The 15040-nt window shown below is 39.1% G+C and overlaps 1 protein-coding gene across 1 annotated transcript; it reads left to right on the plus strand.

Moving 5' to 3' along the window:
* The first annotated feature begins 11991 nt into the window (after window positions 1-11991).
* RPS29 (ribosomal protein S29) lies at window positions 11992-14746 on the plus strand. Its single transcript, XM_044661988.1, has 3 exons — window positions 11992-12117; window positions 12377-12476; window positions 14585-14746. The coding sequence occupies exons 1-3, from the start codon at window positions 12056-12058 to the stop codon at window positions 14591-14593; spliced, it is 171 nt and encodes a 56-aa protein (XP_044517923.1). The 5' UTR covers window positions 11992-12055; the 3' UTR covers window positions 14594-14746.
* The last annotated feature ends 294 nt before the right edge of the window (window positions 14747-15040 follow it).

The raw sequence follows: 15040 nt of genomic DNA on the forward strand, positions 1-15040 counted from the left end.
TATCATCTAATTGGAGAGCCACAAGCAGAAACTGAATGACCACTTGTCCCGTATATTATAATGAGTGTGTTCCTTTCTGGTTTGAATTGAACTACATGATTTCAGAAGTTCTTTACAACACTAAAATTCTGTGATTCTGAATTGATAATCTTAAAAGCCACAAATCTTTCTAGGAAAGGTAAAATGGAAGCAGGGCAGCTAGGTGGCTCAGTGGACAGAGCCAAGCCCAGAGATGGGAGGTCTTGGGTTCAAATATGACCCCAGATGCTTCTTAACTATGTGACCTTGGGCAGGTCACTTAACCCCCATTGCCTAGCCCTTACCACTCTTCTGCCTTGGAACCAATACACAGTATTGGGGTTAAAAAAAAAAAAAGATATGCAGGTATAGAGGTACATTATCAACAGGGATTTGAATGGTGCTTAATGGTGTTAGATTGATAAGAACAGAAGCAGAAAATTGAGAACAGTCAGACTAATGGTTAGCCCAAAGCTGCTCTAACCAGTGTCTCTGAGCATTATTTATACCATTTTTCAAAAGAATAAATTCTCACAAAGCATAATGGAGTTTTACAGCTGTGCAGACATGCCAAGGTTACAGAATTACATCATGATTGACATATGACTTACAAAATTTTCTCCCATGAAGATTAAGCCCAGATGAGACAAGATTCAAGGTTAGGAATGAGCCTCATTTTTATCTAAAATTTATTTCAGGGAAAAGCTTCTATACTTCAAAAGATATCTCTAATGAGTCTTTAACTCATATAACTCAGATAAAGAATGAGTCTTTAACATTTATAGGGTGCAAAGCACCTGGTTGAATGTGAAGAGTGTTTAACTGCCTGCTTTGACCTTGGCTGTCTAGGAATAGATAGATACAGGGCCAGGCCAGCCTCTACTGAATTCTGCTTTTTTAGGAAAAATTGTTAACTCCTCAACTGCTGGTTTACTATGTGGTACTTAGAGGCTTATTATAAAACTTAAGGCTATCCTAGAAAATCAAATTATAATGCTTTCTAATAAGAAAAGGTGTTGATCATAAAAGGAGCCTCTGGGAGAGGTCAACTTTGGATTGGTCATCCACCTCTCGGCAGCCTTTCAGGCTCAGGCCACCAGAATCAATCACAAGGCCTTATCAGCCATATCGATCTTGATGGGGATCCAGATAAAAGGCCCTATCAAAGACCTTATTTCTCCAAATGGCTCCCAACATACAGGAAGCTGTCGAAGCCTGTGACATTTAGCACAGCTCATCACCAGTTATGAAAACCAGCATGGCAGGTTTGGATGGATGTTGTTTGGATGGATGTTCCACTCAGTTTCCTTCTCACTAACATTCCCTTTTACTTAAATTATTGTAATCAGTACCCTTACTCAGCCCCAGGGAAACACAGAAAAACAATGCAGGCTAATGGCAAGGTCACCCACAGACCTCCCACAAACCCCTAAATAAACCCCACACGTATATGTTATAATACAGAAACTTCCACTGAAGTCACTTCACAACAAACCAGCATATAGTGAGTTAATGTTAAAGATTTTAAAACTCTTAACTCAAGATTCCCATACACACGTGCCTGCAAAAAATGGGTCAGAACAGTCTCCAAGTTTCCCCTCTCCCAGACCAGATTCGGTACAGTACTTTAACATAAAAGAACAATGAATAAAATATGGAGAAATTGTGTCCCATGAAAAAGCCTGTACTTTCTTACCACTGTGGCCCAAGAGATAAGTCAAATACACCTAACCCACTGGCTGCAAAGATAAGATGTATGGTGGGAATGAAATTCATGCCAACATTGATGTAGTCTTGAGAAAAATGATATAAAGATTAAAATCAGCAGATGCCACTTCAGATCAACCACTGCAAACCTATTGGGTCTCTGGCTTTTCTCACTCTGTTTTCACTCAATTGTCCTGTGCCCAAGGGGGACTGCTGGTAACCACCCCCCCTTTACTCCCCACAAAGATGGAGGAGTAAATACTTAAATTCATATTGACTAGGTTGGTGATCACTTGTTATGTAAGAACCTACTGTTGAAAGAAAAATTCTTTTCCTTTTTGAGCTTTTACACTGATCAATGAGACAAAATTCAAGATAAGAAATTAAAAGGAATTTATTAAAAATACATAGCATCACCCGGACAAGCTGATCATTGGAGATGAGCCTGAATTTCAGAGTGGGCAAACTTTTTAGTAATAAAGCTTAAGAAATGAAATAGACAAATTTTGATATGTTCCCATCAGCAATGTCATGGGCATCATACCCCCCAAACCCAGGCAAACTGTAAGCAGGGAAATTCTTTTGTTACCTTCTATCATTGTGACTCCTAATCCAAAACATCTGATAACTCCTATAAGATCCAGAGAGAATTATCCTCCTTGGATGTTTAGATCAGTGATTCCCAAAGTGGGTGCCACCGTCCCCTGGTGGGTGCTGCAGCGATCCACGGGGGAGGTGATGGCCACAGGTGCAATTGGGGACGGTGAATAACTGTAAGGGGGTGGTAATAGTATGTGACAGGGGGTGCTAAGTAATATTTTTTTCTGGAAAGGGGGCGGTAGGGCAAAAAAGTTTGGGAACCACTGGTTTAGATAGAGAAATACACCTCCTTGATATCAAGTTGTATCTTAGACATCCATCTGTCCCCTAAACTATGAGGGTCACTTCCTATGTCTCTAGGCAGACCTGGTCAGATGACCAAACCCCCCAGTGAATGCCTGAGTGTTTACCACACTAGAGTCATGTCTTCACTGTGGCACAGAGACATGTCTCCACTGATGTAAAGAGAATAAAATCCCCAGAATTGATGATGTCTGGGGGACAGCTTTTCCATCCATGCTGTCTTCCTAAGGAACGGCTCCACATCTTGCTGTTCCACCTTGCTATCCTCCTGGCCATCCTCAATATTACTTTCTAATAAATTTCTCTTATTTTTAAGCTAAGCTCTGGAGTCTTGCATTCTTGCAAAAGGTACCCTTCATGAACCCCGGGGATTCACCTCTAGCACCCCACAACAGCAATAGGTAGACCCTTGAAGTTCAGTCCTTCCCCAGTATGTGACACTTTGCACAGGTGGAACAGTTGGGGTACTTGCCTACATATGAAATTTCTGGGGAAATGGAAATGCAGCCTGAGTGATGCCTGCTCCCCCTAACCCCCAACCCTGTTTGATTGACAGGATTATTCAGTGGGTCAGAGAGTAAAGATTTTTCAGTGCTCCCTTTTTCTGCACCCTTCCATCCCCCAGTTATACATTTCTCTGTAGAAATCCTTTATATTGTGGCATCCTTTAAAGGGTTTTACAACCCATGAAACAAAAGACTTTATAAGTAAGAGAAAACAACCTGGATTTGTTTAGAAACTAGGTTTGATATACATGTGTTTTAGGGGGATTTATTTAAAAAAATGGAGGGGAAAGATGTAAATACTTAAAGAATTACAGTGCTAATTGAATAAAAGTTGGAACACGGTTTATCTATATGGGAAAATATCTGAGTCTTATGAAGTCTGGAGTCTAATTGCATCTACAATTGTGGTAGGAGTCAGAGTCTCTGTGAAGAATGGAGTCAGGTTAACTTCATGGAAATAAGGTAGATCTTACATTTGTTAAAAGTTAAAGATTATTAACCCAGTGAATAGTGCACTGGGTCTGGAGTCAGGGAGACCTGAGTGCAAATCCAGCCAGAGATAGCATCTTATTCAGCCCTATTGACACTTTCTAAGTCCATTTGGGGTTTTCATGGCACAGATATTGGAATGGTTTGCCATTTCCTTCTCCCATTCATTTTACAGATGAGGAAACTGAGGCAAATAGATTTTTAAGTGCCTTGCCCAGGATCAGACAGCTAGTAAGTGTCTGAGGCCAGATTTAAACTCAGGTCTCCTGACTCCAGCCTTGGCACTCCTTCATCTAGCTGCCTTACTGACTGTGTGACCTTTGGCAAGTCACTTAACTCTTTTTGCCTCAGTTTCCTCAGCTATAAAATGAGGTAGATAAAGAAATAGTAAATCATTCCAGTATCTTTGCCAAGAAAATTCCAAATAGAGTCACAAAGAGTTAGACTACTTTGAATAACAATTTAACAATTGGAACTTTGAAGACAAATGTAATTCATTTACCTGTGGAAACAAATTCAATTATAGTGTATTGCTAGGACTGACCTGGGGTTGAGCAGGGGCTTCAAGCTTCATTCTTTTCTGGGTCCCAGACATATCCTCATCCTAAAAGCTTAATGCAGCCCAGGAAGTCACATACTGGAAGTACCCTTAGAGGCCTCTCCCTCTAATTGACTCCTCCTAGAACCTCCATTTTTGGAGAGGGTCCCAGCTATCCTTATTCTTTACCCAGCTGCACTCAGGACTTGCTCTCTTGTGCTTCCAGCTGGATACGTTCACATTCCCCTCTTCCTCATCTCAGCCTTGTTTTATGTATGATCTCTCCCTTCCCTTCTCCCCCAGTAATTTGTGCCTAGCATAACCTATATCAAGACTATTTACTACTATTTGGGGCAGGTGAGAGAATCTGAATCATAAAATGTCAGAAAACAACTGTCAAAAATTGTTTCTACTTGTAATTGAAAAAAAAAATTTTAATTAAAAATTAAAAAAAAAAGAAAGAAAGAAACTGTGCTTCTTTGAAGGCAGAGACTGCATTTCTTTCTGCTTATATTGTTTTTCCCAGTGCCTGCACTCGGTGTTCAGGACTGACTAATGGACTCAGGTAAATGAAAAAGCTTTGAATTTCTGGTGCTTTCTGAGGATATTTTGCCCAGCCTGCCATTTGGGGACTGGGAAGGACAACATGAAGATCACCTTGTGGAGGTTGTTAAACTAGAAAAAAAACACAGAACCATTAAATAGTCAGAAAAAACACGTCTTTAATTAAGGAGATGGGTTTGGTATAATTCCTCAAGGCTTCCACACAAAGCTGCATGCTACAAACCCACACAGAGCTCCAAGACTCTGGCTGCTCTGGCCACTGATCCCTGGGAAAATGAACCCTCCAGATTGACAGTTCCAAAGAATAAAATAAATTTTGGGGGGGATATATACCTTTTAGGGGACTGAGGACTGGAGAGTATAGTTGATTGACTTTACAGAGGCTTCGAAGAAGAAGGAGGAGGAGGAACCTAGACTGGATAATCAGGGAGAGGCTGATGTTTTACAATGGACATAAAAGGGAAAGATTCTTTGAAGGACTTTGGCCTAAAGGGAGAAACTACCGGGACAAAAAAGGTACTAAATACTTGATGGTATTTGCTAGTTCTACCTAAACTACTTTAAGGTCTATTGAGACTTGTGAAGTTAGGCTTTCCCTCAGGGAGAAACTCTCCTGTGACAAGGTCAGACTTGAGGTCTTCACCTTCAAGCTAACTAAACTGGGGGATTATAAAATCCCCTGTGGCTGCAAGTTTGGGGATTTCTAGATTCCACTGTTGACTAGGTCTTTGGGCCAGTAATCCTGATTGTGAAAGTAAAGACCACTGAAAAGGTTATAGAGAGAGGCAATGATTTTAAATATAGGCTGGCTGCCGCAGACTTTACAAAGGATCTGGACAAAACCAATTATTTGAGCTAAGCACTAAAGACTAACACAGTGTAGATAAATTACTAAGACATATTTGGTAGAGTCTCCATTTAGCGGCTAAATGATTTCTAGGAATGGGCTTGATCTTAGGTATATGCCTCTTAGGTATATGCAGAAGTGAAAATTATCACTGTCTAAGTCTCTCAGAAGAATTAACAAGAATGTTGGACTTTCCATAACCACTCCTAAAATGGAAAGAGTAATTGGATTGGTACTAGTCTTTCTGGTACTAAATGTATCTTTACTTATACCCCTGACATTCTGATCTTAGAAGAAGAATCAGAATATTCTGTTCCCCACTTCAGAATCCGCTTCTAACACTATCATACCTCCCTTTTTTTATAAATTAAATTAAAAGTCAAATCAATAAAAAATTTCCACACAATTTAGATTAGTGGTTGCTATTGTATACTGTTTCTTGGGTCATTCTCTCCATTTCCTGAGAGGTCAGCACCAGGTTTATCATTTTTCTTTTCTTTCGAGTACCTGCTCCTGTACTAAGTGACTTAACTATCCATATAGTTGCTTCCTCAAACCTCCCTAGTTTCTCAATTTCTATCTCCTTAATTCTTCTTAAGTGGCTTCCTCCTTTACTCTGCCTGAGCTTCACATAGGAATATTTTTTCTTTGATATCACTACCTACAAATGTTCTACTTCCCTAAAAAAAATTTGACATTCCCCTATTTAATTATGTGATTCCATTTGTAATTCTATTTCTCCCTATTCTTTACCCTCATAACATTATTTTTTCTCTCATTGCAATATATATTGTGTCCCAAAAGTCTTAGTGTAGTTTTAAGCTTTAGTATCATAAAACTAATAAATTTGGAGTTTAATAGATTAATATCACACTAAGACTTTTGAAACACCCTGTATAATATTTCTTACTCTCAATACTTTCTCAGCCTTGACTTCTCATTCTTCTTTTTCTAATATCAAGCCAATTCAACCATACACTGTCCCTTAATCTTGAATCCTTTGGCCTCTTGTCCAATTGCCTCATATTTTGACAAACCTCAGCACTGGATTACTCCTCCCATATTACTCTTCTGCCCTTATTCATATGCTGTTGAATAAATATTGATAGGCCTGGGAAGCAGAGCTGATAAAAACAGCAACCTACTACTGAATGGCAGGAAATCCCCCAACTGGTAATATCTGCTAAATGGCAGGAAGACCCCCTACCAGCAACATTTGCTGAATGGCTGGAAGACCCCTCAACCAGCAACATCTGCTAAATGATAGAAAGACCCCCCACTAGTAACATCTGTTGAATGGATGATAGGAAGCATGTATAAACATCCAACCCAACCTCCCCCCCTCCCCCAACTCAACCTATATAAACTGGCTGAGCCTCTCATTCAAACGTTTCATTTGCCTTGGAGGCCTTGGGACCCAAGCTCTAGCTTGCAATAAAACAGTATCTCTTGCTTTTACATTATCTGGTGTGCCTCCTAATTTGGGAAATTAGAACCAGGCCGAACAATATCACGAAGGTTTCAGTTATAATGAATCGTGAAGATATTAAAGATGTATTCAAAAGCTGACTCTAATGAGCAAAGTGTTCATGTAGTAGACTTATAGATATATTTCTAATTATTTCATATGATTGATTTCTGAATTCTTAAATTGGATGGGACTTAAATTTTGTGGAACTTAAAAATCAAGCCTCTACTATTATCTGCAGTCTGGAAGGCTAGCAAGCAATTTCTAGAACTCTCTGTTATGTCAAAGACATACATTTAACATCTGGATAGCCTGGTGCCAGTGTGCTGAAGGAAAAAGATTTGATAAGTGAGCTTTTTTCTAGGGCACCCTGCGGTTCCTATCCAACTCCTTTATCTTGCAATTGGTTGTCAATATTAGACATTCCACAAACTCCCCATCCTTGAAACCTATAATAAACAGTGCAGCTTGCTCAGCCCTCCCTCTCTCTGACTCCAGAGCACTGACCTAATAACACCAAGTTAAACCTTTGTCCCTGTGTTCCTTGTGTCTCTATGCCTTCTATGGCTCACTCTCTCTAGTTCTTAATCTTCACCTATTACTTTCCAGTCTTCCGCTTCCCTCCAAATGTGATTCAAACCCACACAAGAAACCTATGTAGAGCTGGACTTTATATACCACAAGCTTATGAAGACTTCTCCTGGTGGAATAGGGTAGATGAGAATGATTTGTTCCAGTAGCCATGAAGTTGGCAGAAGCAGGCTCTGTGGAATGCTTAGAGCTTGGTCTGATGTTAAAGATGCCAAGGTCGTCTAGAGTATCCTGGGCCATTGCTAGGCCATTTTTGTCCTGCTACTGGTCTTGGACAATTCTGGAAAAGGAGAGGGAGGCTGATGACTTTATGCAACTCTGTTTCACCCATGATATCACTGGTCCTCTTTGAAAAAGAATGAACAACAATATGACACCTTTACTAAACAGACCATGCTCTGGTACAGTGGTGGTGAATCTATGGCACACATGTCAAAAAGGGCACACAGAGCCCTCTCTGTGGGCATGCCTATAGTTACCCACCAGAGTTAGTTACTAGAAAGCCAGAGAGACTGGGGCAAAGCTGTTCCCCTCCTCCCTCCATGCACCTGAGGACATTCCTCACTTTACCAACCCTTCTGCCCAGCATCCCAATGGAAGAGCTTCTTCCTTTCCCTGTCTGGAGTAGGAAATAGGGGGTGTGGGGGGATGTGGCACTGGGTGGGAGGAGGTGCCCAGCACTCTGTCTCTAAAAGGTTTGCCATCACTGCTCTAGGGTATACCATAAACTGCAAAAATAAATAAATAAATAAATAATCCCATTTAATTTCTTCTATGAGCCAAATATGGTCCTGATATAAATTAAGTAATGATAAAGTAGAGAAAGAAAACAGTAGATTAATATTACTAACAAATTCCACTTTAAAATATTGAATAAAATTATAGCAAAAAGGGTAAAGGACCATATTTAAAAAGATTGCATATTAAGATCAAATTATATCAGCAAGGCAGAGTTATTTCAATATCAAGAAAACTCTACAAATGTTAAATCACATTTAATATAAAGAGAAAAGTTTTTGACAAAATACAAAACTAAGAAAAATATCTGTAATAAAGAAATATTATAGGGTTTTCCAATTTAATCAGAGGTAAAGCAGTCTTTTGTCATTACAATTATTCATAGAATTCTAGAAGTGCTAGTTATATTAATAAGAAAAAGAAAAAATGTGGACAAAGAAGAAACAAAATTATTGCTTTTGAGAATAATATGATGATTTATTTGGTTAACAAAAAAAATTAACTGAAACAATAACTTCAGTAAAATAGAAGGAAAAAATATTAAAGCCAAAAAAATGAGACACAATGATTATATGAGTGTCTATATATGTGATTACATAAAAAATCAGTAACTTTATATGTATGTCTGTATATATATGTAATATATATAATTGAAGAGATATTAATTGATCATGGTTGAACCATGTCAAAATAATAAAAATGACAATAGTACTTGAATTTATTTATAGATTAAGAGCCTTATTAAACTACCAAAGAGTTACTTGCTAACAATAAAACAATAACATCCAGAGGAAGAAATGATAAAAAAAATCTTAAAGGATATATAATACTACCTTTGGGTTCACTCTCCCAAACTATACCAACATTGTCATTTTTGTTTTCCAGAGAGGTGGCTACTACTATTTTATGTTATTAGGGTAATTTAGCACTGTGGGCAACTATCCTCCTAATTTGTGAGCCACTACTTGTTTGTTTCTTCTTGATTGATTGTTAAGTTATTCAGCCCATTTACTCAAAAACAAGAACAGAAGTTACAAAGAATCTCCCCCTAAAAAACTTAAGAATATGCTCATCTTTCTTTTGACCTTTCAGTGGCATCTTCCTGAATTTTAATTACATTGTTTTCTTCTAGATATCCTCTGGCCTGTTTTAGGTTTCTTCTCACTCTCTTTTCTAGCATTGACATTCATATCACCCCCTCCTCCCCATGAATAGGTATACTAGGACTTTTTTTTCTCTCTACCCTCTCTTGGACTGTAACATCTGCTCCTATGGATTAGGTGATTATCTCTATGTAGACGACTCCCAAGTCTTTCTCCTGAGATCCAGTCCCAAATGACTAAACTGACTATTTACTGGACATCTTAAACCAGATGTCCCATAGACAACTCCAACGCCACTTGTCCAGAATAGAACTCATTCTCTTTTCCCCTCAAATCCTCTTTTCTTCTTAACTTCTTCATCTCTGTTGAGTGTTCCACCCTTCTTTTAGACCCCCCAAGTTTGAAACCTCAGAAATCATCTTTGATTCTTCTCTTTCATTTGGTCCTCCCATCCAATCATTTGGCAAGTCTTGTCAATTTTGTATTGAATTCTACTCACACAACCACCACCTTAGTCCAGGCCCTCATCTCTCACCTGGACTATTTCAATAGTCCTGTAATTGATTTTCCTACCTCAAGTCTCTTCTTTCTCTTATCCATTTATACTTATCTGCCAAAGAAATATGAAGTCCCAGGATCCCTCTAGGATAAAATATAAACTCCTTCTGTACTTAAAACCTTTCAAAATCTGGTGGCAGCCTACTTTTTCCAGGTTTTATTGCACATTACTGTCATTTTTTTAACTCACTAGGGTGTGCTGGAGAGAGCTTATATAGCCTTTCAAGAGCCAATTGCTAAATTTTCAGAAATATGCAAATGCTACATACACATCAGGGCCTGATTTCTTGTTTAGTTGATTGTTCATATTTAAAGTGATGGAGAAAATATTTATAATGCAAATTAAGCTTACAAATATATTATGAGTACTTTCCCACCCCATTAAATATCTACCTATTCCTTAAACAGAACATTCTATATACTGATCTTCAGTTCTGTCTTTGTAGATGCCTAGCTCCTTCAAAGCTCAGCTTAAGTGCTACAAGGAAGATAGAGGAAGATTGATTCTGATCTCCTCTTTGATTAGTATACTCCCAAAATTATTTTTTTTTTTGCATTTAAATGTATGTCTTGTATTTAATTTTCTTTGTATATGCATAATATTTCTCCCAATAGAATGTACACTCATTGAGGATATGTTTTTCTTTAAAATGTTTGTTTTGTATTCCCAGCACCTAGTAGAGTGCCTGACATATATTAGAGATATATTAGAGACTTTAAAAATGCTTTCCATTTGAATAAATAAAAATTAATACATCAACAAGCTTATTAAAATAATTTACAAAGGGGAAATTTTTTAAAGAAGTGGAGCTTGTTAGATAAGTTCATAAGCTCATTGAGGTAAGACCTTTCTTTGCCTCCCCAGTCCATAGCACAATGCCTGCTGCAATTTTACATTTTTCTTTTGTACTATATATCTATCAGGTGGATAACTTCAGGTTTTACTAGCTATACTGATACTTATATAGTTATTCAGGGCTATGTTGGTTTTGCCTAAATAAATAGTAGAATAATAAATAGTAGAATAATAAACTAACAAACTAACAAGCTTCACTTGTTAGCAATAATTTCTGCAGGAAAATACACAGACAACACACCTTCCCTCCCAAACTGAGTTATATGAAGTGTTACAGAAATGAAAAGCTATAATTTTCTAATCAGAGAGAAGAAACGAATAAGTGAGAGTGATTTCACTGTTTGCTCCCTGAAATGTGGCACATAATTAATATCATATCACCAAGACTAGTTTGAATTTATAAGTTTGTGAATGATTCTTTAGCCTAAAAGCATCTCCTACTGTCAATAACTTTGTCTCCTCTTCTCACTTTGTTTTTCCCTAGTCATTCCAGTAGGTGTCAGTGCTGAGTTGGTGGAAAATAAGCATTTTCTGTTTAAAAAAACCGAATTTTAGCATGAAGCAATAAACTACTTGAGTCAAAGTAGCTGGTCTTTCCAATTATTTTTAACAGGTAATTTATTTGTAAAATTTTAGAATCAAAAAGAGACCGTGTCTCACTATCTTGCCCAGGCTGGAGTACAGTGGCTATTCACAGGCGCGATCCCACTACTGATCGGCACGGGAGTTTTGACCTGCTCCGTTTCCGACCTGGGCCGGTTCACCCCTCCTTAGGCAACCTGGTGGTCCCCCGTTCCCAGGGGGTCACCATATTGATGCCGAACTTAGTGCGGACACCCGATCGGCATAGCACACAGCAGCCCAGAACTCCTGGGCTCAAGCGATCCTCCAGCCTCAGCCTCCCGAGTAGCTAGGACTACAGGCGCGCGCCACCACGCCCGGCGAAAACGCTACCTAGCATTTAAGTTAATCAAGTCTGCTAGGCTGTGACGTCACTAGAAGAGGTGGTCCTAGCATCCGAACTTTGCCCTTTTCTTTGAGATTCAATAGTTTACGTTGCGCATGCGTCTACGCCCTGACGTAGTATTGCGTAAGACTCACCCAGGATTTGAAGAGCACTTGCGTGAACCTTCCTCTTCCTTTTGTCTCGCGGCTTTCCTACTGGCGCTATGGGTCACCAGCAGCTCTACTGGAGCCATCCTCGCAAATTCGGCCAGGGGTCTCGGTCTTGGTTAGTTTTGGGTCGGCTTCGCTGGATGACCCTTCCCTAGGCGGGGGGCGGCCTTCTCGTGGGCACTAGCGACGCGGGGGGAGGCGTGGGGAATTGTGGCCTACTTGGCGTCTGGCCTGCAGAGATGATCATGGCGGCCCTCGACCCGCCTGCGGTTCCGCTTGGAGGTGGTGGTGTGTGGGAGGGAAGCCGGGAGACAGCGGCCGCTGCCACCCGTGGCGTCCCGGTGTTAAACTAGGTCTCTCTTTCCTTTTCTCAGCCGCGTATGCTCCAACCGGCATGGCCTGATCCGCAAGTACGGTCTGAACATGTGTCGCCAGTGCTTCCGACAATATGCGAAAGACATCGGCTTCATTAAGGTAGGTGTTTGGGACTGAAGTCCAGTCCCGTCCCCGTCGCCCACGTTTCTTTGCACATCTTATCCTGCGGTGGTCGTGGGTACATAGATCCCCTTTTTGCAGAAGCTTATTCGGGAAACATCGTTACCCCTTTTTTCTCCTGCAGAAATAAGCCAATTTTGGCACAGTGAAAATGACTTAGTTTGCTTCTTCCTTTAGACCCAGTGGTTCTTTATCTTTTTGGTATTTTTGGTGAAGCCTGTGGGACCCCTTCCCACAATGTTTTTAAATGCATAAAAAAGAAAATTTAAGAATTCATGAGAGAACAGTTGAGTTCTTAAAAGGGATATAGTAAAACTGGTAGCTATGAAGTTAGTACTGATCTTTTTCATTGGGAAATAGGATAGAAAATTGCACTCTATATTTTTTAATTCGCCGGATTCAAGGCATTTTGCTGGGCTCCCAGAAATACAGACACACTCTTCTTGAAGGGATTAGATCCAAATAAGAGTATTTAACTTGTTTAGAAGCAAATAAATACAAAATGATTTGGAAAGGGACTAACAAGTATAATTAGAAGAACCTTAAAGATCACACATTTATCCTCTGTCTTGAAAGAGGAGCTAGAGGATTTGAGAGACTGAGGAAGGAGATCATTTCAGGTAAGAGTGGTATTATGAAGGACAAAGTGCATGAAATACATAAAGTATATTTTAGTTGTGGTACTATGTTGAAGGCTGATGGTCATTAAAACTTTATTAAGTACCTGCTATATTTAAGGCTCAGAATGTAATGGAGACATAAAAGACAACTATATACAAACAAGGTGTATACAAAGTAAATTAGAGGTAATAAAGGGAAGACACTGGCATTAATAAAGGCTTCCTGCAAAAGGTGAGATTTTAGTTGTGACTTGAAGGGATCCTGGAGGTGGAAATGAGGATAGAGAGAATATCATGTGTGGAGAACAGCCAGTGAAAATGCCCAGTCAGGAAACAGTAAGATAAAGGAAGGCATGTCATTGGATGAAAGAGTAAGATATAGATGAGCTATAAGAAGTCAAGAAAGGTAGGGGGGAAAATCAAGTCATAAAGGTTTTGAATGTCAGACTGGATTTTATGCTTTATCCTAGAGTTAATAGACAGCCACTGGAATTTATGGAGATTGGGGGTAGGGTGACATGGTCAGATCTGTACTAATCTGAAGATTAATTTCACAGTTGAGTGGAGATTTGAGTATTATGTTTGTGTTGTGAATGATTCCTAGGTTGCTGAACTGGGGCTATAAGGGACATTAGGGTGAGGGGGCCATTTGTGGAAGGGTGGTGATAACAAAGTTTGGTTTTGAATGTTTTTGAGTTTTAGATGTCTTAAAAGGATTAGAATACCCATTCACCTTGAGATATCTGTCTGATAGGCAGTTTGGTAAAATAAATAGAGCTGATCTAGAGGTTAGGACAGGATGAGTATTAATTATCAGCATAGAGGTAACTGAATCCATGGGAGCTGTTGAGATCATATAGTATGGAGAAAAACTGAAAAATAACCAACCTTGATGTTCCTGTGATATTCAGGAGTTATCTCATGGGTAATTAAAAATTAGCAGGGGGCAGCTGGGTAGCTCAGTGGAGTGAGAGTCAGGCCTTAGAGACAGGAAGTGTCCTAGGTTCAAACCCGGCCTCAGACACTTCCCAGCTGTGTGACCCATGGCAAGTCACTTGACCCCCATTGCCCATCCTTACCAATCTTCCACCTATGAGACAATACACTGAAGTACAAGGGTTTAAAAAAATTAGGTTGGGTTCATTGAGAGTCTAGAGCAGGGGTCGCAACCTTTTTGCCACATTTTTTAAAATGTAATTTCATGAGAGTGGTACAGTGCTCACAGTGCACGCTCCTGTAACAGCGCCTGAAAAAAAATTGACTTTATGGCTTCTGCAGAAAGAACCATACGTTGCTGACCCCTGGTCTAGAGGTAAAATAAATTCATTGACAAAAGTAACTGAAAGTCTTTTAGTCAATTCTTCTAGAAGTGACTCTATAGCCCTTAGCATAGTCCGGCTTATTAATGAATATTGATTGAATGCTTGATTATAAAATCATCTTAATTTTCTTTTTTTTTTCCCCTAGTTGGACTAAATTATATTTATGGATCTTCAGTGATTTCCCTGACCATCAGCAGTGACCATTTTACTGGACTCTGGACAACTATTTGAGCCACCTAAAGATTGATCCTGTTCATACTTCATACTATGTTAATTTGTACATAAAATTAAAAAAGGTCACCCTCCATTATGATTAAAATTTTATTGTGAACTTGTGCAAAAATTTAAGTTGGATGCAGTAGGAACAAGTATGATGGTAACTATGGGTACAAATGATCTAACATCACAATCTAGATCAAAATTCAAGGTCCAATGGAAAGATGTTATAGAAATTATAAGTAGGCCCTGACAATGGCTTAAAATTAGAAATGGTTTAAAAGACATTGAATTGATCATTATATATTAATATCACATTGAAATTATGAAAGAGGGGCATGTATTCTTGGTACTCTGAATGCTTGCCAGGAAAGATCACAATCGG

This window comes from Gracilinanus agilis, chromosome 2 (genome assembly GCF_016433145.1).
Source record: "Gracilinanus agilis isolate LMUSP501 chromosome 2, AgileGrace, whole genome shotgun sequence".
Lineage (NCBI taxonomy): Eukaryota > Metazoa > Chordata > Mammalia > Didelphimorphia > Didelphidae > Gracilinanus > Gracilinanus agilis.